This window comes from Lolium rigidum, chromosome 3 (genome assembly GCF_022539505.1).
Source record: "Lolium rigidum isolate FL_2022 chromosome 3, APGP_CSIRO_Lrig_0.1, whole genome shotgun sequence".
NCBI lineage: Eukaryota > Viridiplantae > Streptophyta > Magnoliopsida > Poales > Poaceae > Lolium > Lolium rigidum.
Genome location: NC_061510.1, coordinates 379,396,399 through 379,422,169, shown reverse-complemented (window position 1 = coordinate 379,422,169; position 25,771 = coordinate 379,396,399). Strand labels below are relative to the sequence as shown.

Sequence of the window (25,771 nt, the reverse complement as noted above, 5' to 3'; positions counted from 1 at the left end):
CTACTACTACTGGATGTCTCTAGGCTTGATCTCCTCCGGAAGCCTCCCCGGATCCGTAGACTATGAGATAGTCTACGCCTTCAACACCTCCTGAGAGGTCTGGTTCATCGTAGCCGATGATCTCGGCTCCTTCATTGCTGTCGTAGTCCTCCTCCAGACGATTCAGACAATCTAAGCATGGGATTTAAGAGTGGTATGAGTACGAGCGTACTCAACAAGTTCATTATAGATAAGAGGTGTTTAATGCACTAGCTACGGCATTAGACCGAGAAAGTCTAATACCAATGCAAGTTTTGGTAAACATTTCTTCAAGAGATTGCTTTTATTTCAAAGAGCTATGTCCGTCGGCCTTCACCGGTTTACTAGAACTTCATGGAGCTCCTTTCCGGCCGCGTTCGCAGTTCCTTATCCCGGAACGAGGAGTGACAGTCACGGTTCTTTACACTCTGCAGAGGTGTGTTGCTTTACCCATAAGAGATCTTAACCTTGGTGCCAACCGGGCAGCTTTCCCGTCCACACTTCCTTCGGTGTGAGGCCCGGTATAAGGTCTAGCCAATCATGTTCCTCCGCTACCTCGAACACCCACCCTTTGTTGCATACCCCGACCCTGGGTCCTCGCCGGTCCCATTAATCCCACTCACGGGTGGACCCCAACCACGACAACAGTTTGGGACTCGTTAACCAAACTCCTTCGCCGGTAGTTGCAACCCATCATAGAACGCAATACCGTGGGGACTTAAGGCCTCCCCAGCCAACCGCTTGCACTTCGAGCGACAAGTGTCTACGGACTATGCCGTGGGGACTTAAGGCTTCCCCAGCCAACCGCTTGCCCTGACAGATACACGTGTCTACGGTAAAGCGCATCCGTTGATGAACGAGAGGTGGAAACACTTTTGACTACTCCGTCCCACTCCGGATCTTATGGTTAACACGGGTATTACGGCACAAGAATCACTGGCGACATTTGTTGTTTAATCCTAGATGGATATAAACCCGTGCAATGGAACCTCCACCATATCAACACAATCCATGGTTCCATTGCCCACCACATAGTCATATTCATAGTTATGAAAGTAGTGGTTTCGATTTTTATGCAATAGTGATAACCATAGTACTTTGCAATTAATTTGATAGAAATACTCAAATGATATGAGCAAGTGATGAACTTGCCTGAACACTGCAAAGTTTTGCAGTTGGAAGGTGTGGACTGACCCTTGTCCTCTGGTTCTGAAAAATAGCATCATTGTCCGATAAGGGCAATGGTTAAAGAAGCAATTATGCATGATTCCATTTTTAGGGTTTGTTCCCCCCTTCTGATGTCGTTATTATTTCATGTAAGAGGTTGATACTAAGAATAATTTGGGAATATTTGATTTGAAGTAATATACAACCTTGAAATGTTGTCAAGGTGTTTTTAAAATCCAATTGCATTAATGGACTTATTTTCATTTAAAAAATATTATATGTGATTTAAATTCTTATTTAAATCAACAAAATAGGACTTATTCTTAATTGTCTTCAAAAATTCTGTTTGGTATTTTATTTAAATAGAGAATTTTATGCTGATTCATTTTCATATTTTTAATTATTTTTTAGAGCTTTTATCAATTTTCTATTGAATTTCAAAGTTTCAGGTTTTTATCAAATTGTGAAAAGTCTTATTTGCCCCTGGGCCCACCTGTCAGTGGAGCCCAGTGGGTTGGGCTAAACCAGCTCGGGTCCAACCGACCCGAGCGGTCGCTCACTCGCCCACCTCCTCGCGCCGCTCGACCTAACCCTAATCCCCTCTCCTCTCTGCGGCGATCTGCGTCGCCCTCACCGTCGCCGGCCGATTCCGGCGATCCCCGGCCGCCATGGCCCTTGCCATGGGGCGCATCTGCACCGCCACGCGACGGCGCACCAGATCCACGGCATCGATCTGGTTCTAGCCGCCCCTTCGCCGATCCCCCTCTCGTTTGTCCGCACGGTGGTGCGGTGCTCACCGGCGCCTCAGACGTGATGGCGCCGTCGGGCCTTCCCACCGTGGTGTGGAGTGGTGCGGCGCTAGTCGGGCCTGGCATGGCCTGGCCAGGTGCCGCCGTGCCTTCGGCGCGCGCCGTCGTGGCCGCCACGGCTACGCCTGCCGTCTGCTCGCTCCAGGTACATGCGCCGCCTCTCTCTTACCCTATGTGCTTGTTCTTCCTTCTCTTCTATGTGCTCTGGCCATGGCTTTCCTCCCTGTGGAGGTCACGCCATGCTTGTTCTTGCTGCTTTCTGCTGCGCTTAGCTTCTTCGCTGCTACGTATGCTTGCTTGTTGTGTTGCTATTGCCATGCTTGCTCTAGTCTATGTGCTTGTGCAAATCTGCTGTGATGTGTGCTTCCTTTGATTCTTGTCTCTGCTCACCCTTGAGGTTATACATGCTATCATCTGGCTAGATGCTCATCTGAGCATCACCAGCCATTGCTATTGCTTGCTTACTTGTGCTGTAATAAGCTCTAGCTCCTTTGGTTTATTACTGTGGTTGATTCTTGCTGTTTAGCAGGAGACAGTGTTATTTGTGTGATGATTTTTGAGTTCTGGCTCACAGTAGGTTTGGCTTTGCTTAATTGTTGTCCATATACATCAATTCCTTGATGATATGCTTGGCTGTGGTGACCTGTAGCAAGAGCAAGTGATGCTCTGATGATCAATTAATCATTTCTTGCTTGTGAGCAAGTGTGGGCTTCTCTCTGTGATTCATCGGTGCTCAACCGATCGCTGTTTGTGCTTCATACGAAGCTGAGCCTGGTGTGTACTTGTTGTTGGCTTAAGCAACTGCTGTTGCTTGCAATGATCCATTGGATCACTGCAAAGCCCTGGTGCTTTGATTTGTTTGTTTAGTTCACTTATCTGCATTTGCCTAAATTTTACTGAAGTGGATAAGTGATGTGAGCTGCTTTGCAGTTGTGATCATCCTATTAAATGAGACACGGCTAGATGGATGCCAACACTCAGTTGTGTACCCTAGCCCTCTACTGAATCCACATGGATAATGATGTGTAGGTTCTTGTGCTTGGTCTGTGGTTTGAGGTAGCCACTGGCAAGACTTGTATTGCTGTTAAGGGTAGCTCCCACCTGTGGTGGCTTTCTTTGATGAATAGATGCTCACTGGCTAATCACTTGGTGAATTACCAGTAGCTTTGATGTTGATAAACAAGATAGACACATGATAGTCTATCATGTCTGATGGCTTAGCTAGCTCTGGTGGTCAAGTGAGCCTGTATCTGACCAGGGTTTTGAATCCATGTTGGTTTCTCTGGTTGTGTCCATGTGTAAACACAACCAATGTTCCCTGGATGATCTCTACTGGCTGTTCTCTATGTTTGCTTGAACCCAAATGACTAGTTAGCCATAGGATGACACAAACATACGGTATCTACCCTTTTGCTTATGTGTGATTGGTGCATATGCTTATTTATGAGCAAAACAGGGTTTTGCTCAGGTTGATCTTGTTTATACCTCACTCCAGCTCCTAGATGGTTTGTTGGTGTAGAGGATTGCTTCTGTGTTGTTCTTGTGGTTGATTTACTTGCCCTGCTCCTCCTGGTGAGCTTGATTCGATCTTGGTTTGGTTCATGGTGAGTTGAACGGATTGAACAAGCTGGTTGTTCATGTGTTCTTGTGTTCTTGTGTTCTTGGTGACTTACCCGTGAAGCTTGTCGATGGATGACATGGCTTAGGGTTTGGCTTCGAAAAGCTTATATTTGGCTGCTCCCTTGCCCTCCCCGGTCGACGGCCTAGGGTCTGGCACATTTGGTGACTCACCGATGATGTGTGTGTGTGTTGTGCTACATGCACACTCGGTGGCTAGTGTTGAGCATGCACACACGTGTGAGCTGCTGTGTGTGTGTGTGTGCACCGATACTCTGAACTTGGCTTGGAGAGGATCAGCTCGACAGCTTGATCATATCCCCTTCATTTCCTTTATTTGCTAACCTGCCAAGTGGCTTTGCCACTTGGCTTAATTCTTGTCTTGCTTTGTTTTGTGCAGGGAATCAACAATTGACCAAAATGGATATGGAGATCATCAAATTCAAGATCAAGTGAAGATGATCTTGTAGTATTTAGGATAGAATCCTTCCTTGTACTTTTCTTTTTATTTTCTTTTATTTTTCAATTTCTCCAATTCTTGTAATGTGTTGTAAAATTCATTTATTTCCATTATGAATAATGTAAAGACAATGTATCTTGTGTGTTAATCAATAAAGCTCAAGGTTTTCTCTAATGAGCTTGTCTTATTGTTTAAATTATTCATAATGTGTTTTATATATTATTTACTTAATGAATTTCCTTACAATTCAACTATTTAGGTGTTGACGTCGAAACCCACCGGCGGCGCGAGACGGGCAACACCGTAGAGCCGGGAACAACTAGGGCAGCGGCTGGCCCCAGTCCCTCAGAGCGACGGCCCGCAAAGCCTCCTGGTGGCACGCGCCGATGTGTATCACGAGGGCGTGCCACCTGACCTATACTCGGTCGAGGAAGGTGTGGATGATGCCTCGCTTAGTTTCCTGCGGGGCACACACGTAAACGTTAAATACGAGCCTCGATCGGCTCTCAGGTTATCCTGTGAATCGGCTCAAAGAGCCGATCCACCCATGATTCGAACGAGGTGTCCGAATATATGGTGGTCCTGCTTGATCAAGGTAAAGCTAATGAGATCTACGACGATCTAGGGTTTTCACCGCATAATCGGATCGTCCTACTCCAGGTTGGGCCTCGCGGCCACGCACGGTGATCGTAAGCCGATCCTAAACGAGGCCTAAAAACCGACACGAGGTTGATCCCCGGAACATCCGTTCTAGGGCCAACGAACGCCACCCTACGCGCCGCTGGATCCTCCGCCCCTTGTAAGGCCTAACTATTGCGGATATTAAACTAATCCTTGTAGAACAAGGAGCAATTGTAACGGATCGGATCTACTAAACTATGATCAAGCGGGGTGCCGCCCCTACACCTAAGATAGGTGTAAGGGAGGCTAGACATGCAAGGGTTGCACTACGAAAGCATGTAATATCGAAGAACAATGCTAACCCTAACATGTCTAAGATAACTACGTTGCTCGCCATCAAAAAGGCTTCGATACGAGCAACGCATGAACAACGTAGGCAGGCTTGTGCTGCCTAGATCGCAAGATGCGATCTAGGCAGCATGATGCTTACCGGTAGAAACCCTCGAGACGAAGGAGTTGGCGATGCGCCGAGATTTGTTTGTGGTTGAACGTTGGTTGTTGTTTATTCCATAAACCCTAGGTACATATTTATAGTCCAGGGGACTTTCTAATGTGGGCGTGCACTAAACCGTGCACGAGATAAACTCTAACTTTTAATCTAGATACAATCTATGGTAATTAAAGATACATGGGCAATATAGCCCAAATTCCCCGAACAAGGCCGCTTCAGAGATCTTCCACGTGTAATCTTCCAAGCCCATCTTGACCGCGGCCCACCTCCTGATATAACCAAAATCTGGTGATAACACATGTCCCCCTGGTTTTGATAATGGTAATTTCAAAACCACTCTGTTTTTTCCTCCGAGGGGTCACGTCGTGGCAGAGCAGAACCGTCGCAGTATGCTTCATCATGACGACTTGCCTTCCCAACTTCTCTGCACGATTTGACAGTTTTGGCACCATGTCCTCGAAAATTGTTCGAAAATTAAATCCCCATCCTTTTATTTAACCGCATCGAACAGTTCTCCCCTTTGCATTAGCACTTCCAAAAAACCCTCCTCTGCCACAATGTCTTCTTCCTCCTCCGCCTCGTCGGACCTTTCCACCCAGTCCTCTCCGTCCCGCGAGCCGACGCCGGAGCCGAACCCGACGGAGGTCCACGCGGCCAACATCTGCCGCGCCATTGACGCCGGGGAGGAGTCGAGCCATGACTTCTCCCTCTGGTCGGAGGATGACAAATCCTCGACGGAAGGGGAGCGTGACCTCCGCTTCCTCGCCGTCGGGGAACCGGAGGAGGAGAGCGATGACGATCGCTTCTCCTGGGACGACTTCACCACTTCCGAGGAGGTGAAGGAGGAGGAAGAGGAGGAGGACGACGACGACAGCCTCCCCGACGAGCCACCGGCCAAGCGCCATTGTCCCTGGCCGGGGAATCTGAGTGACCTCGACGGCGGCGACGGCCGACGGCGACGACGAGGAAGATGAGGACAACGAAGGTCCTTCCGGCGGCCGCTGGAGTAGCGACGACGAGCCGGCCGGGAGCAGCGCCCACAGCGGCGATGACGGCGGCGACGAGGGCAGCAACAACCCATAGATGGGACCCTTAGCACAAGATTAGTAGCAGTAGACGGGGCAATGTATCCCCTTAGTACTCCCTTTTGAGAGCAATCAGCTCTTCTGTATGAGGAATCTGGTTAATTGTTGAAGAAATTCCCCAATCTGATTTTGCCGATTTCCCTTAGGATAATTTAGCCGATTGTCCTTCGCGCTGATTCTGCCGATTGTCAATTTGGTCAAAGCCCAGCGAGCCGACGGCAGCGCATCGGTCCCTCACGATAAATTTTGAGATAGATCCATCCGGACCCAAACTCCTGGTCCAACGAGGCCAAGCCATAACCGTGCAAATCCTAGGACTTGCAGATTTCACAGGATGGCACGTTAATCTTAGCGGCAAAGCCCCTGAAATAATGTCCAATCTTCTTATCAACTTTTAAATTTCAGACATTCTTCTGCCGCATTATCCTTTCCAAACTCCGCTCACTCAGCTCCGGCGGTTTCCTTCTGCGATAATTCGCCATCTTTCAAATGAGCCGTGATGCAGAGCTAGCCGATTTCGACAAAATCGGCTAATCCTTGAGGGCGAGCTGCCCCCCGAGCCTCAGCCAAGGCGAGGATAAAAAATGGACCAGCCTAATGGACCATCACCGGCTTCCCAACTGTGGCGCCGCATCAGCCGATTCCAACAAATCGGTTTCCCAGGTCATCGACATTTCAGGGCGGGCTCGATCACGTCCAGGAGAGCTATCCCGCAGGGCCAACCGGCCGATCACCTTTCTTCCGTTGGCGGTCGATGTTGTGGATGATTACCCACAGCTCCATGAACAAGGCTGACTTGCATGCCCACATTCCTCTGATAGTACTGCTGACCTGGCAACCTGGCAACCTCGTGCACTCGAACTAAGGTCGATGACCGTGGATCGGCTCTACCTCACGAAACACCTCACAAGGGATCATTAAACCTGATTATGAATCTAACCAGCCCATCTACCAGGTTGGCAATCTGGCCTCAGGTGGGTGTCCACAACAGAGCCCTGGGCTTGTCGCTGAATCAACTGTCCTGCTGAAAAACTGATAACTTTACAATACCAGTAGCATTCTTCAGACAAGTTGTGATGCAGAGTCAGCCGATTCCAACAAAATCGGCTTTCTGTAACAACGGATCCTTCGGGGCAAGCTGCCCCCCGAGCCTCAGTCGGGGCGAGAATAGCAGTGAGCTGACCAAGTCGGTCATCCTCGGTTTCCACCTCGCAGCGCATCAGCCGATTTCAACAGAAATCGGTTCTTTAGAGTGAAGAAACTTCAGGGCGAGCTGCCCCGCCCAACTCACATCTTGCACCTGGCTGATCAGACCGGCTCATCGTCTTTGGCAGGCTGAGGCAACTTCCGATGCCCTCCAAAACTCTGGACGTAACACCCCCTGGAGGCAACAGCTACCAAGTCACCACCTTGGCCAAAACATTACAGCCGATCGCTTCGTCATCGGCTGTTCTTCTGATCTTAGAAGAGATATGCTCCCTCCGTTGGGCTGAACTTGAAGAGATATGCTGGATTTTTTGAATTTTCGGCCGATTTATGCATCGGCCCCCATGCTTCAATACCCATCACCAAAGGATGAGACACCTCTAATGCATATCCTCGTGTTTTATCCACCTGGGTGCCCCCCGAGCCGATTCTGTCAAGAGATTTGATGGTATCGGCTCTGTTGGATAACATGTTGAACCCAGGCAGAATGGATGGTGAGGATAATTTTGGCCGATTGCTGGAATCGGCCTCCACATTGCTTGCTCGGTGAAGGTTTTGTAGATGATCCTTCATAAATTTTTGGGGCCGATCACAAGGATCAGCCTCGCCACGTTTGTTTATCGACGCTTGTTTTGTCACACAGTCAGGCCTGTGGATAAGACCAGTCTGACCCCGTTCTTTGTCACGTCGATGCGCTCGCAGTCGTCCAAGTTGATACCCGAGAGCGGCTCTTGGCCCGATGTCTCCCAAATGTCCATGCCGGCTGTTGAAACCTCGACCGAATCATCTCGCACGGACGACTTCTACTTCATCTCCATCCCATCGTATCGGGCATTGGTGCATCGTGGATGGAATGCAACAGTTGGCGTGGATCCAATCTCTCCCTAGTAGGACAGCGTAGGTACTCTTGCTGTCGACGATAAAGAACGTCGTAGGGACAGTTTTCCTTCCTACGGTCAGATCCACATTCAGAACACCTTGTGCGTCAGACGCTTGGCCGTTGAAATCACTCAGTGTTACGTTGGTCTTGATCAGATCCGAGCCTGGAGCGTCCCAACCGACGTAGCATGGAGTATGGCATGATGTTAACTGCCGCTCCGGTGTCCACCAACATTTTGTTGACAGGCTGCCCATTGATGTAGCCTCGCAAGTACAGGGCCTTCAGATGCCTGTAACTTCTTTCTTTTGGCTTCTCAAAGATGACTAGCCGTGGGCCGCAGTCTAATTGCGCCACAGGTGCTTCATACAATCTTGGAGCGCTAAACTCCGTTGGAAGAATGAAGACCATGTTTGTGCCAGCCGATGTATCATCATCGGCTTTCCTCTGCTTGGGGCGCCACTCTTTTCTTTGTGGCCGACCTTCTTCGTCCGGGGTTCGCCGAATTTTGGCGGCCGGATCAGGCCGTGCCTTCCTTAGCGTGCGCAGGTACAATCTTTCGGCTTCTTCCAACCCACGCGGACGCTGAACCCTTCGCTTTTGGGAACGGCTGAGCCCGTCGGGGCACCACCTGGGCCGATGATATTTATCTTCTTCATCGTCCTCTAGTTCCTCGAGATCTTCCACCCGAGCGGACTCAGCATGCTTGTTCCGAGGTGGGAGAGGCCCTAGACGCTCGAACACGGACACGTTAGCGGCATCCTTCTTCCTTTGTTTGCATTCTGGGCAGTTCTCGATTGTTGGCAATCGGCTCATTCCTGAGTCCCAGCAATGTTTGAAGAACGGACAGTCCCAGTGCCTATCCATGTTATCCTGCCCCCTTGACCTTCCTTCAGCGCGACGATTGTACCCGTCGTCGCTTCTATCATGTTGACGGTACCTCCTGACCTCTGCATCAGACTGACAATTCCTTTCATCATCTACATCGTAGTGCCGACGTCGGTCGTGCTGCCGCTCATATTTGCGGAGGAGGTGCTCAGAGAGTGGACGCCGATACCGCACGCGTCTTATTCCCTCCCCTGTCAGGTACCGCCTGTCATCATCTTGGGGCCTGTCGCGTGGATCGGCCTCCTCTTCATCGTTGCCACGGGAGTGGCTGCTTTCTGCTTCGTCTTTGCCATGGCGGCTTGCAAGCCCTGCCATGTTGACACCAAAGGAGCACTTTGGCTGGCCTATGGAGTAGCTGAGATCCACCATGTTGACGCCAGGCGACGGACTTGAGTCTCTATCGAGCTTGATATCGTGCGGCCGGGTCTTCTCAGAGGAGCCGATGAGTTCGGCTTCGAGGGTTGCCTTGATCTCGTCATGTTTCCTTTTGAGCTCCTCGGGCAGATCCTCGTACTTCAGCGACCTGGTGCGTTCTTCTGACGGGGCGGACAGGTCCACTCCCTCGAGTGCGCCCTCAGGTGTGAAACCCTTCCCCCTGACGCCATGGGAGCGGGTTCGGTGGAAGGAGCCGATGAGTTCGTCTTCGAGGGTTGCCTTGATCTCGTCGTGTTTCTTCTTGAGCTCATCAGGCAGATCCTCGTACGTGACCGGAGTGTCTTCCGCCATCTCGGATGTAGATGGCGATGTCGTGGACGTCGTCGACTGTCCCACCGGGCGTGCCAGAATGTGTTGACGTCAGAAACCCCCCGGCGGGCGGAGACGGGCAACACCGTAGAGCCGGGAACAACTAGGGCTGCGGCCGGCCCCAGTCCCTCGGAGCGACGGCCCGCAAAGCCTCCTGGTCGCACGCGCCGATGTTTATCACAAGGGCGTGCCACCTGACCTATACCTGGTCAGGAAGGTGTGGATGATGCCTCGCTTAGTTTCCTGCAGGGCACACACGTAAACATTAAATACGAGCCTCGATCGGCTCTCGGGTTATCTCGTAAATCGGCTCAAAGAGCCGATCCACCCATGATTCGGACGAGGTGTCCGAATATATGGTGGTCCTGCTTGATCAAGGTAAAGCTAATGAGATCTACGACGATCTAGGGTTTTCACCGCATAATCGGATCGTCCTACTCCAGGTTGGGCCTCGCGGCCACGCACGGTGATCGTAAGCCGATCCTAAACAAGGCCTAAAAACCAACACGAGGTTGATCCCCGGAACATCCTGCTTAGGGCCAACGAACGACACCCTACGTGCCGCTGGATGCTCCACCCCTTTGTAAGGCCTAACTATTGCAGATATTAAACTAATCCTTGTAGAACAAGGAGTAATTGTAACGGATCAGATCTACCAAACTATGATCAAGCGGGGTGCCGCCCCTACACCTAAGATAGGTGTAAGGGAGGCTAGACATGCAAGGGTTGCACTACGAAAGCATGTAATTCGAAGAACAATGCTAACCCTAACATGTCTAAGATAACTACGTTGCTCGCCATCAAAAACGCTTCGATACGAGCAACGCATGAACAACGTGGGCAGGCTTGTCTTGCCTAGATCGCAAGATGCGATCTAGGCAGCATGATGCTTACCGGTAGAAACCCTCGAGACGAAGGAGTTGGCGATGCGCCGAGATTTGTTTGTGGTTGAACGTTGGTTGTTGTTTATTCCATAAACCCTAGGTACATATTTATAGTCCAGGGGACTTTCTAATGTGGGCGTGCACTAAACCGTGCACGAGATAAACTCTAACTTTTAATCTAAATACAATCTATGGTAATTAAAGATACATGGGCAATATAGCCCAAATTCCCCGAACAAGGCCGCTTCAGAGATCTTCCACGTGTAATCTTCCAAGCCCATCTTGACCGCGGCCCACCTCCTGATTTAGCCAAAATCTGGTGATAACAACCACGGAGGGACCAAAAATCGTCGGCCATGGTACACCAGCAACCACGACGCGACTTCAACTTCGTCGGCCATGGCAACTTTTCTTGTAGTGATTAAAAGTATAGCTAAGAACACCAGTGACATAGGCATCCCAAATGGGCCTGCCGAAGATAGTACCCGGGGTTTATTGAAGGCTCATTACCCGAAGAATAAGAAGATTCGGGAGCCCAAGATATATTAAGGAAAGTTAGAGTTGTAATAGGAAGTGCTATTTGTAATCTGGCGGGATGAGTTAGAAACCGTCCCGGACTCTGTAACTTGTACGAAACGAAACCCTCGGCTCCGCCTCTTATATAAAGGGGGAGTCGAGGGACAAAGAGATCATCGAATCATTGTCTGCAAACCCTAGTTTTCATAATCGTCGAGTACTTTTCGGCTGAAACCTTCGAGATCTACTTGCCCTCTACTTCCAACTAAACTCTAGCCTACAATCCATAGGCATTGATAAGTTGATACCTTGTCAACCAGTGTTCATATGAAACAGTGGAGCGTGTCTCTCTCCCAAACAAAGAATGCTAGGATCCGATTTTATTCAAACAAAAATAAAAATAAAAACATACAGACGCTCCAAGTAAAGCACATAAGATGTGACAGAATAAAAATATAGTTTCACTAGAGGTGACCTGATAAGTTGTCGATGAAGAAGGGGATGCCTTGGGCATCCCCAAGCTTAGATACTTGAGTCTTCTTGAAGCATGCAGGGATGAACCACGGGTGCATCCCCAAACTTAGACTTTTCACTCTTCTTGATCATATTGTATCATCCTCCTCTCTTGACCCTTGAAAACTTCCTCCACACCAAACTCAAAACAAACTCATTAGAGGGTTAGTGCATAATCAAAAATTCACATATTCAGAGGTGACATAATCATTCTTAACACTTCTGGACATTGCACAAAGCTACTGAAAGTTAATGGAACAAATAAATCCATTCAACATAGCAAAAGAGGCAATGCGAAATAAAAGGCAGAATCTGTCAAAACAGAATAGTCCGTAAAGACGGATTTTTCAGGGGCACTTAACTTGCTCAGATGAAAAAGCTCAAATTGAATGAAAGTTGCGTACATATCTGAGTATCGCACACGTAAATTGGCAGATTTTTCTGAGTTACCTACAGAGAATTCTACTCAAATTCGTGACAGTAAGAAATCTGTTTCTGCGCAGTAATCCAAATCTAGTATTAACCTTACTATCAAAGACTTTACTTGGCACAACAATGCAATAAAATAAAGATAAGGAGAGGTTGCTACAGTAGTAAAAACTTCCAAGACTCAAATATAAAATAAAAGTGCAGAAGTAAAATAATGGGTTGTCTCCCATAAGCGCTTTTCTTTAACGCCTTTCAGCTAGTCGCAGAAAGTGTGAATCAAGTATTATCAAGAGATGAAGCATCAAAATCATAATTTGTTCTAATAATAGAATAATTCTCTTTCTAGGGAAGTGTTCCATACCTTTCTTGAGAAGAAATTGATACTTAATATTCCCTTCCTTCATATCTATAATAGCACCAATAGTTCGAAGAAAAGGTCTTCCCAAAATAATGGGACAAGATGCATTGCATTCAATATCCAAGACAACAAAATCAACGGGGACAAGGTTATTGTTAACCGTAATGCAAACATTATCAATCCTCCCCAAAGGTTTCTTTATAGAATTATCAGCAAGATTAACTTCCAAATAACAATTTTTCAATGGTGGCAAGTCAAGCATATCATAGAGTTTCTTAGGCATAACAGAAATACTTGCACCAAGATCACATAAAGCATTACAATCAAAGTCGTTGACCCTCATTTTAATGATGGGCTCCCAACCATCTTCCAACTTCCTGGAAATAGAAGTTTCAAGTTTTAATTTCTCTTCTCTAGCTTTTATGAGAGCATTTGTAATATGTTTTGTAAAGGCCAAATTTATAGCACTAGCATTAGGACTTCTAGCAAGTTTTTGTAAGAAATTAATAACTTCAGAGATATGACAATCATCAAAATCTAAACCATTATGATCTAAAGCAATGGGATCATTGTCCCCAATATTTTGAAAAATTTCAGCAGTTTTATCACAAGCAGTTTCAGCAGTTTTAGCAGTTTCAGGCAATTTTGCATGCTTTGCACTAGGAGTAGAAACATTGCTAACACCAATTATTTTACCATTGATTGTAGGAGGTTTAGCAACATGTGAAACATCATCATAACTAGTGGTGGTAATAGTCCAAACTTTAGCTACATTATTCTCTTTAGCAATTTTTTCTTGTCTCTCCCACCTAGCATGCAATTCAGCCATCAATCTAATATTTTCATTTATTCGAACTTGGATGGCGTTTGTTGTAGCAAAGGACTTAATATCTTTATCTTCATTAGGCATAACTTTCGATTTTAAAATATCAACATCAACAACAAGACTATCAACCTTAGAAGCAAGAATATCAATTTTACCAAGCTTTTCCTCAACAGATTTGTTAAAAGCAGTTTGTGTACTAATGAATTCTTTAAGCATGAATTCAAGACCAGAGGGTACACTTCTACTATTGTTGTAAGAATTACCATAATAATTATCATAACCATTACCATTATTAGAAGGATATGGCCTATAGTTGTTACCAGAATTATTCCTATAAGCATTGTTGTTGAAATTATTATTTTTAATGAAGTTCACATCAACATGTTCTTCTTGGGCAACCAATGAAGCTAAAGGAACATTATTAAAATCAACATTCGATCTACCATTAACAAGCATAGACATAATCACATCAATCTTATCACTCAAGGAGGAGGTTTCTTCAACAGAATTTACCTTCTTACCTTGTGGAGCCCTTTCAGTGTGCCATTCAGAGTGATTGATCATCATATCATCAAGAAGCTTTGTTGCGGCGCCTAAGGTGATGGACATAAAAGTACCTCCAGCAGCTGAATCCAATAGGTTCCGCGAAGAAAAATTCAATCCTGCATAAAAGGTTTGGATGATCATCCAAGTAGTTAGTCCATGGGTAGGGCAATTCTTTACCAAATATTTCATTCTTTCCCATGCTTGAGCAACATGTTCATTATCCAATTGCTTAAAATTCATTATGCTACTTCTCAAAGATATAATTTTAGTGGGAGGATAATATCTACCATTGAAAGCATATTTACATTTAGTCCATGAATCAATACTATTCTTAGGCAAAGATAGCAACCAATCTTTAGCTCTTCCTCTTAAGGAGAAAGGAAACAATTTCAATTTTATAATGTCACCATCTACATCCTTATACTTTTGCATTTCACAAAGTTCAACAAAATTATTAAGATGGGCAGCAGCATCATCAGAACTAACACCAGAAAATTGCTCTCTCATAACAAGATTTAGTAAAGCAGGTTTAATTTCATAAAATTCTGCTGTAGTAGCAGGTGGAGCAATAGGTGTGCACATAAAATCATTATTATTTGTGCTAGTGAAGTCACACAACTTAGCAGAGAGCGTGGACACGGTTCACGGCATCAAAAGCTTGTCGACAATGGACTTGATCAAGATAAGCAGTTTTTGGTGCCGATCTGCCGGATACAACTTCCATATACATCTCCACGGTGCAAGAAATTAACTTCCACTACCATGTGGTAGTGCCCTCATTAGGATGGGTCAAATTGAACTTCCATATCTCTATTAAGATCGTTGATGGCTCAGTTGGTGTTGGCATGGTTCCGAGGGACAAATCTGGTCAAATCATACATTCCCAATGCATGCTCACTGACGAGTAGGCAGTGCAATAATACCTCGGCGGGCGTTGTGCCAAGGTGGTTACCTCAGGCTATGTGAAATTAAATGCAGACACAACAAGGAAGATCGAAGATGGAGGAGCGCTTGTTATGGTGTGCTTAACTGAGTCAGGCGCGTTCATGGGGGCTTCTACTCTCACGATACAGTGCCCCTATACCCCAACCATTCTTGAGGCTTTGTCTTGCCTAAGGTACTAGCCTTGGCGCAAGATTTGAACCCGAATCGCATATGTGTGGCAACTGTCTGCTGGGAAATCGTTACCAGTCTTTGCTGGCGTGTAGTTGACACACGTCTGTTGGGAACCCCAAGAGGAAGGTGTGATGCGTACAGCAGCAAGTTTTCTCTCAGTATGAAACCAAGGTTATCGAACCAGTAGGAGATGAAGGCCACGTGAAAGTTGTTGGCGAAGGAGTGTAGTGCAGCGCAACACCAGGGATTCTGGCGCCAACGTGGAACCTGCACAACACAATCAAAATACTTCGCCCCAACTTAACAGTGAGGTTGTCAATCTCACTGGCTTGTTGTAAACAAAGGATTAAACATATGGTGTGGAAAATGATGTTTGTTTGCGAAGAACAACAAACAACATAGTTTGCAGTAGATTGTATTTCAGATGTAAAAGAATGGACCGGGGTCCATAGTTCACTAGTGGTGTCTCTCCAATAAGAAATAGCATGTTGGGTGAACAAATTACAGTTGGGCAATTGACAAATAAAGAGGGCATAACAATGCACATACATATCACGAAGACTAATATGAGATTTAATCAGGGCATTACGACAAAGTACATAGACCGCTATCCAGCATGCATCTATGCCTAAAAAGACCACCTTCAGGTTAGCATCCGCACCCTTTCCAGTATTAAGTTGCAAACAACAGACAATTGCATTAAGTATGGTGCGTAATGTAATCAACACAAATATCCTTAGACAAAGCATTGATGTTTTATCCCTAGTGGCAACAACACATCCACAACCTTAGGGGTTGCTGTCACTCCCCCAGATTCAATGGAGACATGAACCCACTATCGAGCATAAATACCCCCTCTTGGAGTCACAAGTATCAACTTGGCCAGAGCCTCTACTAGCAACGGAGAGCATGCAAGAACATAAACAACACATATATGATAGATCAATAATCAACTTGACATTGTATTCCATATTCCTCGGATCTCAACAAACACAACATGTAGCATTACAGATAGACGATCTTGATCATGATAGGCAGCTCACAAGATCTAACATGATAGCACAAGAGGAGAAGACAACCATGTAGCTACTGCTATGGACCCATAGTCCAAGGATGAACTACTCACACATCAGTCCGGAGGCGATCATGGTGATGTAGAGTCCTCCGGGTGATGATTCCCCTCTCCGGCAGGGTGCCGGAGGTGATCTCCAGAATCCCCCGAGATGGGATTGGCGGCGGCGGCGTCTCTGGAAATTTTCTCGTATCGTGGCTCTCGGTAATAGGGTTTTCGCGACGGAGAGTTTAAGTAGGCGGAAGGGCAGAGTCAGGGGCTTCACGAGGGGCCCACACACTAGGGCGGTGCGGGCCCCTCCTTGGCCGCGCCGCCTTAGTGTGTCGCCACCTCGTGGCCCCACTTCGTATCTCCTTCGGTTTTCTGGAAGCTCCGTGGAAAAATAAGACCCTAGGCGTTAATTTCGTCCAATTCCGAGAATATTTCATGTGTAGGATTTCTGAAACCAAAAACAGCACAAAACAGGAACTGGCGCTTCGGCATCTCGTTAATAGGTTAGTTCCGGAAAATGCGTATAAATGATGTAAAGTGTGTATAAAACATGTGAGTACTGTCATAAAAGTAGCATGGAACATAAGAAATTATAGATACGTTTGAGACGTATCAGTCTCCAGTGGCTTACTTTGGTGTTTACGAGGTGATCACCAAGGAGATCTAGGAGACAACATGTGCATTCACAACAACGCCGTTCAGGCTTCGGGAATGAACCTAGAAGCTTCAACAGAGAAGCTCATCGACTAGCTCTTAGCTCTATAACATAAACCAAGAATTAGGAAAACAGGGGTGGCTCTTACAGCCTCCCGAGGGCCCCTTGTATTTCTTCAAATCTTTCTGCTTGATCAATAAAGCATGTATAAGCTTGATAAAAGGGTCTTATTTTGGGGCTGCCCTAGCTAGCACTCGAGCGCCAGGGAGAGAATGAACGGTCAGTTTCCAATCAATTTTTTTCCATTTTTGGCAAATTTTGGACTGTAGTGGAGGCTATTGAGGAAAAGTTTTGCATGCATGTAGAAACAGACGAATTTGATGACGTAAGTGAGAATCTTTCCGAATTTGAAAATTCAAAACGTCTTATCTCACAAAAACGACAACTCCGATTTAAGATCTGTTTTCACCAATAAATCCGTCTTGACGAGATCTTCAAAACTAGCACCCATTTTAATATGTTTCGACAAAAAAATTCTGGCTAAAAGTTATCAACCCTCTTTATTTCAATAATCAACCCCTCCGTACTTGAGTGATCAACGGTAAATGTATAAAATTATCAACCTGGTGCAGGCTATTGAGGGAAAGTTCTGCATGCATGCATAAATAGACGAATCTGCTGATGTTTGCGGAATCTTTCCCAAATTTGAAAATTCAAAACGTTTTAACTTTTAAACGACAACTTCAAATTAAGATTCGCTTTCACCAATAAATCCGTCTCGACGAGATCTTCAAAACTAGCACCCATGTTGATATGTTTCGGGAAACTTTTTTTCGGGCTAAAATTTATCAATCCTCTCTGTTTGAATAATCAACCCCCCGTACTTAAGTGATCAACGGTGAATGTATAAAATTATCAACCTGATGCAGGCTATCGAGGGAAAGTTCTGCATGCATGCACAAATAGACAAATATGCTGATGTCAGTGGAATGTTTCCCAAATTTGAAAATTCCAAACATTTTAACTTTTAAAGGACAACTCCAAATTAAGATTCACTTTCACCAATAAAATCCGTCTCGACGATATCTTCAAAATTAGCACACATGTTAATATGTTTCGACAAACTTTTTTTCTAGCTAAAAGTTATCAACTCTCTCTATTTAAATAATCAACCCCTCCGTACTTGAGTGATCAACCGTAAATGTATAAAATTATCACCTGGTGCAGGCTGTTGCGGAAAAATTATGCATGCATGCATAAATAGATGAATTTGCTGATGTCAGCGGAATCTTTTCCAAAATTTAAAAATTCAAAACGTTTTAACTTTTAAACGACAACTCCAAATTAAGATTCGCTTTCACTAATAAATCCGTCTCGACGAGATCTTCAAAACTAGCACCAATGTTGATATGTTTCGAGAAATTTTTTTTCGGGCTAAAAGTTATCAACCCTCTCTGTTTGGATAACAACCTTCCGTACTCGAGTGATCAACGGTAAATGTATATAATTATCAACCCCAAAGCTAATTTTATTTTAAAAATTTTAGCGAATCTTTTTTAGTTTAGAAGTGTTGCGGTCAGAAACCCACCGGCGAGCAGCGACTGGCAACACTGTAGAGCCGGGAGGCTCCCAGGACTGCGGCTGGCCCTGGTCCCTCCGAGCGACGGCCCGCAAAGATTCGGCACGCACGTCCGATGCTGGTGCAAGGGCGTGCCACCTGACCTATACCTGGTCAGGAAGGTGTTGGATTGTGCCTCGCTTAGTTTCCTGCATGGCTTACATGTAAACATTAAATACGAGCCTCGATCGGCTCTCAGGTTATCCTGTGAATCGGCTCAAGGAGCCGATCTACCCATGATGCGTACGAGGTGTACGATCAGATGGTGGTCCTGCTTGATCAAAATAAAGCTAAAACGACCTACTACGATTTAGGGTTTTCACCGCATAATCGGAACATCCTACTCGTGATTGAGCCCGGCGGCCACGCACGGTGATCGTAAACCGACCCTAGACAAGGCCTAAAAACCAACACGAAGTTGATCCCCGGAACATCCTGTCTAGGGATAGCAAACTACACCCTACGCGACACTTGGATCCTTCAACCCGTTTGTAAGGCCTAACTATGCGAGATATCAAACTAATCCTTGAAGAACAAGGAGCAATCATAACGAGATCGGATCTACTAAATAATGATCAAGCGGGGTGCCGCCCTTACACCTAAGATAGGTGTAAGGACGGCTAGACGTCTAAGGGTTGCACGACGACGAGCATATGATACGATGAACAATGCTAACCCTAACACATCTATGATAACTACGTTGCTCGCCATCAAAAAGGCTTCGAGCACAAGCAACGCATGAACAACGAATAAACGTGTCTGCCTAGATCGCAAGATGCGATCTAGGCAACATGATGCTTACCGGAAGAAACCCTCGAGACAAGGGAGTTGGCGATGCGCCTAGATTGGTTTGTGGTGAACGTGATTGTTGTTTATTTCATAAACCCTAGATACATATTTATAGTCCGTAGACTTTCTAACGTGGGAATAATCCCAACCGGGTACAAATCAAACTCTATCTAAACGACACCTATCCTACTATGTTACAGATACACGGGCAAACTAGCCCAAACTTTGTATACAAGGCCGATTCATGTATTTCTTCCATGTATATTCTGCAAGCCCATCTCCAATCGCGGCCCACCTCTGATCCGGTCAAATTCTGGTGATAACAAGAAGCTATCAAACCGGTGTCCTGTTATTTATCAACAGTAAATATAAATAACTACCAACCCTAAAAATCTAATTTCATTTCGAATATTTTAACAACTCTTTTTAGTTGACAGTTTATCAATCCGGTGCTCCGTTATTTATCAATGTTAATTATAAATAACTACCAACCCTAAAAAGTATTTCATTTAGAATATTTTAGCGAACATTTTTTTATTTTACAAACTATCAACCTGGTGCCTCGTTATTTATCAACTGTATATATAAATAAATAATAACCCTAAAAATGTATTTCATTTAAAATATTTTAGCGACTCTCTTTTAGTTTACAAGCTATCAACCCGGTGACCCGCTATTTATCAATGGTAAATATAAATAAATATCAACCCTAAATATTTAATTTAATTTAAAATATGTAGCGACTCTTTTTTTGTTTACAAGTTATCAACCCGATATCCCGTTATTTATCAACGGTAAATATAAATACCTAACAACCCTAAAAAGTAATTTTCATTTAGAATATTTTAGCAACTTTTTGTTAGCTTACAACTTAAAACAGTACTTAATTTGAGTAGCAAGTGGTAGTTCATTTGAGTTGCAAGTCCGTTATTCCCCCTTAAAAACCACTGGCCAAAAAATGGAATTGCAAAAGGATACCATTAAATATGAATTACCGTACGAAAATAACACCCAAAAGAGAATTGCAAAAAGAGAATTGAGAGCCTGCCTCGTGCTGAAGAAAAAGAGTGTGATGCTATGTGTATGCATGCAACAACTTATGAAAGTGTGCTGAAAAGTTGGCTCATTAAATGCAAATCCATGAGATGCTCTGTGCATGTGCATGCATGCAGTGTGAACGCTTTTGGCTGCATGCAACTTGCAAAGTAGTAATACAAGCTGTTAGTGTGAACACGTGTGAACGCAATTAAAACACTACGTGATAAAAAGGGAATTGACTCGCTCCGCGAGCGCTTCCGCGCCACGGAAAGTGATTGCTCGAGCGATCGATTGCCAGGGAGGGGATTCGCTTGTTTTAATCCGTAATTTAGATACAATAATAAAATATAATGTATAATGGTTTGTTCTTAATCTTATCACTAGTGATCATACGTTCTAGTTATGTGATCAAATATCAGCTAAGAAAAGACAACATCTCCCTTCTGACTTTATGTTTCATCCACCTCATCATTTATCTATATGGCACTGCTAATATATAAGAGCATCTCCACTCGTCCCCCCGAACAGGCCCCCGGTGAGCTTTTTTTACATCCGGACGGCGTAAATCGGCCCAGTCGCGCCCCCGGTTCCTCGTTTTCGTCCGGATTTGGCCCTTCATCCATCCGGCGAGCCCACGCCATCCCCGGCCCCCTGGGGCGCGCTCGGGGACTCCGGACGAAAGATTTTGGCGCAAAACGTTGTATGGACCCGCGTAGTCGGCGACAGGAAAACCAAATCCTGTCGATTTTCCCTCCAATTTGCTTGCCTATCACCATTCCCTCCAATTTGCTTGCATATCCCCATTCTCTCCCGCCGAAATTGGCCATTCTCCTCGTCTTCCAGTTCCAGTTCCAGGCGGCGTCTTCTCGTCCACCACCACTCTCCTCGTCCACCACAATGCCGCCGAAGGCGCCGGCGAGGAAGCCGCGAGCGAAGAAGACGAAGCCGCCGGGCATGTCGAACGCCGAGTGGGCGGTGGACGAGAGACGGCGCGACGTGGAAACAAGCGGCAGGGCAGAGAGGGTGAAAAGAGCCGCCGCCAAGAGGGCGGCGGCGGCCCAGGATGAACAAGCAAGGATGATCAGCATGGCCATGAGCGGCGGCGGCGGCGGCATGTTCCCCGGCCAATGGCCGACGCAAGGTACAACCAGTTCCCCGTCGTCCTTCTCCCCTTCGCTGTACTCGCCGTCGCCGACTGCCATGTTCCAAGAGGGCGCCTACGTCCAACCATCCAGGTCCACGCCGTCGCAGCCCGAGCTTGACGTCGGTGGCGGCGGCCTGTTCGAGGGCACCTCGCCGGCCCTGCGACGAGGGCCGCTCCCGTTCGGTGCGACGGCGGCGCCGAATGAAGAGGAGATCCACGAGATGATCACCTCCGGCTCCATGGCCGCCGCTGCGAGCCCGGGGTTCTTCATGTCCGCCGCCGCTGCGTGCCCGGGGTTCTTCACGCAAGAGGAGACGAGGGCGACGACAGTTGTGGCGGTGCGCAACGAGCATCGGGAGGATTTTGCCGACGTAAGCCAAGCCGTCGAAGAAGAAGACGAGGAAGAAGAAGAGCCAACTCAAGCCGCCGCCAACCTGTCGAAGGGGAAGAAGAAGAGGAAGAAGGACTCGCCGCCTACCGAACCGCGTATCAAATGGACGCCGAAGGAAGAGGAGTGCCTCGCCGAAGCTTGGATGACCGTGTCCACGAACGGCATAATCGTGGCCAATCAGTCGTTCGACACATAATGGCTTCGAGTGAGGCAGGCGTACGAGGAACGCAAACTCGTCGATCCCTACTTCAACAAGACGAACATGAACGTGTACCGGGGAGACAAGGCAATGGCCACCCATTGGGGGATCATGCAGACGGCGTGCAACAAATGACATGGCATACAGGAGGAGGTCGACAAACGGCCGATCAGCGGCCACGACTTGGAGCAGAAGGTATGCTCCGTCGACCTTGCATCACCGAGGTACATCGTCGTTAACTGACCCGTATCGCCGTGCTCTTTTTTACCCAGCTGCGCCGAGCTTTGGACATGTACACGGACGACACCGGCCTGCAGTTCAAGTTCCTCAACGTCTACGCCCGCCTCGAGAACTGCGAGAAGTGGAAGGAAACTCGCATGACCCTCTCGAAGAGCAAGACCGAGCAGTACAACCCCGACGCTCCGGCGTCTTGCGCGGCGGAAGGGCGCCCTGAACTCGGCCAGAAGAAGCTCAAAGAGCTCAAACGGACGGACAATCCCGCCGACAGGATGCAGGCGTCGATCGACAAGTGCTGGACCGACTTGAGGTCGCACGCCGACGGGAGGAACGACAAGTTCGACGGCAGGTGGCGGGAGATGCTCGCCAACCAAGGCGTCCGGATCGCCCTGCTGAAGACGACGGCGGCGGCGAAGAAGAGGAACACAGACTTGGCGTTCCTGATGGGCGGCGGCGACATGGAACTGATGGACGAGGAGACGAGGAATTGGTACCAGGACCACCGCAGCGACATCCTCCGAGCCACTCCGGCCAGTCCTTCGTCGTCTCCGCCGGCTCCTACCTCGGCTTCCTCACCATCTACCTCGTCGACTGCGGCTGCTTCGACGTCCACTGCCGCTGCTTCCTCGTCGGCTGCCGCAGCCGCTTCGGCCACGGCGTGTGAGGAAACTGGTCCGTCGGACACCGCCGTGCCGGCCGGGACTGCCGACGAGCCTGTCTCCGTGTAATTTCTCTCCGATCGCCGATCTGTGGCTGATCCTTTTGCTCCTTTTACCGATCAACTGGCCGTACTTGTAGCGCGGGACGGCGCTTTGTTTGAATTTAAACTATGTCCGCCGAACTCCGGGTGGACGACTGGAAATACGGTACTCCCCACGACTTAATTTCGTCCAATCCGGCGGTTGTTTCGTCCGAATTTGGACGTGGGGAGCACCAACGAGTGGGGATGCTCTAAACATTGTACAAACGTCCTAAAAAGGTGAGTGTATGTACTTATATATAAGCATATGTACTGTGTTTCGTAAAAAAAATCAATTTAGAGATAGAAAATCATGTGAACAAGGAAGGCCGCCCCGGTGCTATCGGCAGGCGGCAGCTGATCCGGACCGGAACGTAACCCGTTCGTCTTAATATCCCTTTCACCTGCCATAAAAAAAAACTCTTTGCACATCTTGTAGTCCTACAACTACACAAATCGGGAGCCGAGCCGCCGAGCCGGAGTCGAGAGCAGGTTGTGCCGTGCGTACGTCGGTACCTGCGTGTAAACCAAAACAAACCTGCTTTCACGGATCGATAGCTTGTTGCTTCCCCGCCGCAGCCCGTCCGCCCGCCCGCTATGATCGGCCGCCACCAAGCCGCCCACGGCGACAATGCGGCCAGGATCCGATCGCCGCCGGAGCCACATGGCCGGAGCATGCCACCGCCCCGCAAATTCAAGTCGGTCCCGGAGACCATCTCCACCGGCGCCGGTGAAGGCGGCGACTTCCGCGTCGGCAGCCTCATCGGCACCGGCTCCTTCGGGGAAATCTACCACGGTTCGTCCCGCCGATCCCACTGATCGATTTTCTTTTGTTGGTTTCGATCTCCAACATTTATCAATTGGTGTTGTGTTTCTGCTTGCAGGCACCAACCTCGAGACCAAAGAGCATGTCGCCATCAAGCTCGTGAGTTCCTCCATCACTTCTTTGCCAAACCTCAATGTATCTTTTAGTTACATATTATAAGTTTCTAACTATAACTTGCTTCAATCTTCTTAATTAATCTGACCAGGAATCTCTGAAAGCAAGGTTCCCCCAGCTGATCTACGAGTTAAAGATTTACAGGAAACTTGGTGGAGAAAGTAAGCAATAATACAAACTTTTTTTTACTCTTCTCCTATCCGATTAATCTCTCTGTTTTTTCTTGTCTAACATATATAGGAATGATTGACATTGATTCTCTTTTGCTTCTGCAGCTGGAATCCCAAACGTCAAGTGGTTTGGCATACAGGACGATTTCAGCGTCCTGGTGATGGACCTGCTGGGACCGAACCTGGAAGAGCTCTTCGACTCCTGCGACAGGAAGCTGTCCCTGAAAACTGTTCTGATGCTCGCTGACCAGATGGTACGTACTTCGCATATGCATATATGTTTTGCAATGGAATTGGCATTTTAAACCTCACTCCTGCCTATTTTTTTTTTGTTCTGCTAGATCGACCGGGTCCAATATGTGCACTCCAAATCTTTCGTGCACAGAGATATCAAGCCACAAAACTTTCTCATGGGTACTGGAAAGAGTGCAAACCTGGTAATTGGTAGTTACATTCACTTTGTCTGACTGTATGATGGATCATTGTAGATTTACTTATTTTCGACATCTTCAAATCTCTTCTCTTGTAGGTTCATATTATAGATTTCGGAATTGCAAAGAAGTATATGGAGAGAGCGAAACACAAAATGCAGCACATCCCATATAGGTAAATATCTCATTGTTTATATACTTGGAATTGTCTACAACACTTCAGAATCAAATATATGACAGTCTTGTCTATTTAATCACAGAGACAACATGATGAGCTTGGCAGGAACGCCAAGATATGCGAGTATCAACAACCATCTTGGGATAGGTAAGTTTCTTTGTGGGCTGCTGGACATGATGTCCTTTATCCTGCAACAGTTCCTAGATTCAAGTCGTCTAGCTAGTGTTATTCTTCCTAGTGAACTTCTTTTGCCTCTCCACTCGTTTTTGGTTTTGATGATAATTAACGTTAAAATCTGATTTCCATCTTCAATAGAGCAAAGCCGGAGGGACGACCTGGAATCGATCGGATACATGCTGTTGTACTTGTTAACCGGAAGGTTGTTTGTTGAACTTAACTCTGTGTAATCTTCTGCCATTCTCTCTGCCTAACCTCCATATTAATACAAAAACTTTGTGTTGTTGCTATCAATCAGCCTTCCATGGCAGGGTATAGAAGCCGGAAACCATAGGCAAACACATGAGATGATCAAGGACATGAAAATTGCCACTTCACCTGAGGTAACTTCTCCATGCCCATGATCCGCTCTCTCAACTGTTGGGGCGTCGTTTTTTCTCAACCATCATCTCACGGTTAATTTCAGGAGCTTTGCCGTGGCCATCCTACAGAATTTGCATCTTACCTCAACTACTGTCGCTCGCTGGGATTCGAAGACGAGCCGAACTATCTGTACCTCAAGAAAATGTTCAGAGACCTTTTCGTTCAACAAGGTGGGTTACTTCTTGCGTGTTACAAAAATACACTCAAGATATAAAATTCAAAAGAATGGTGAATGTATTTGTAGAAGTTGTAATTCTAAGCAATTGTTGTCTCTATGTGCAGGCTATCAATATGATTATGTGTATGATTGGATGATTCCTCGGCATTATTACAAGGACTACCGGTATTGAGTTTTTATGGAGAGGTAGCAATATGGAGGAGACCGAAC

The 25,771-nt window shown here is 46.7% G+C and overlaps 1 protein-coding gene across 1 annotated transcript; it reads left to right on the top strand.

Annotated features, from left to right (window-relative positions):
* Positions 1 to 1,998: 1,998 nt before the first annotated feature.
* LOC124697515 (casein kinase I-like) lies at positions 1,999 to 25,771 on the top strand. The gene is made up of 12 exons (XM_047230097.1): positions 1,999 to 2,139; positions 23,623 to 23,860; positions 23,949 to 23,989; positions 24,096 to 24,165; positions 24,280 to 24,428; positions 24,516 to 24,611; positions 24,704 to 24,780; positions 24,866 to 24,930; positions 25,099 to 25,162; positions 25,259 to 25,343; positions 25,427 to 25,553; positions 25,666 to 25,771. Exons 1-12 carry the CDS (start codon positions 1,999 to 2,001, stop codon positions 25,731 to 25,733), a joined length of 1,221 nt encoding a protein of 406 aa, XP_047086053.1. The 3' UTR covers positions 25,734 to 25,771.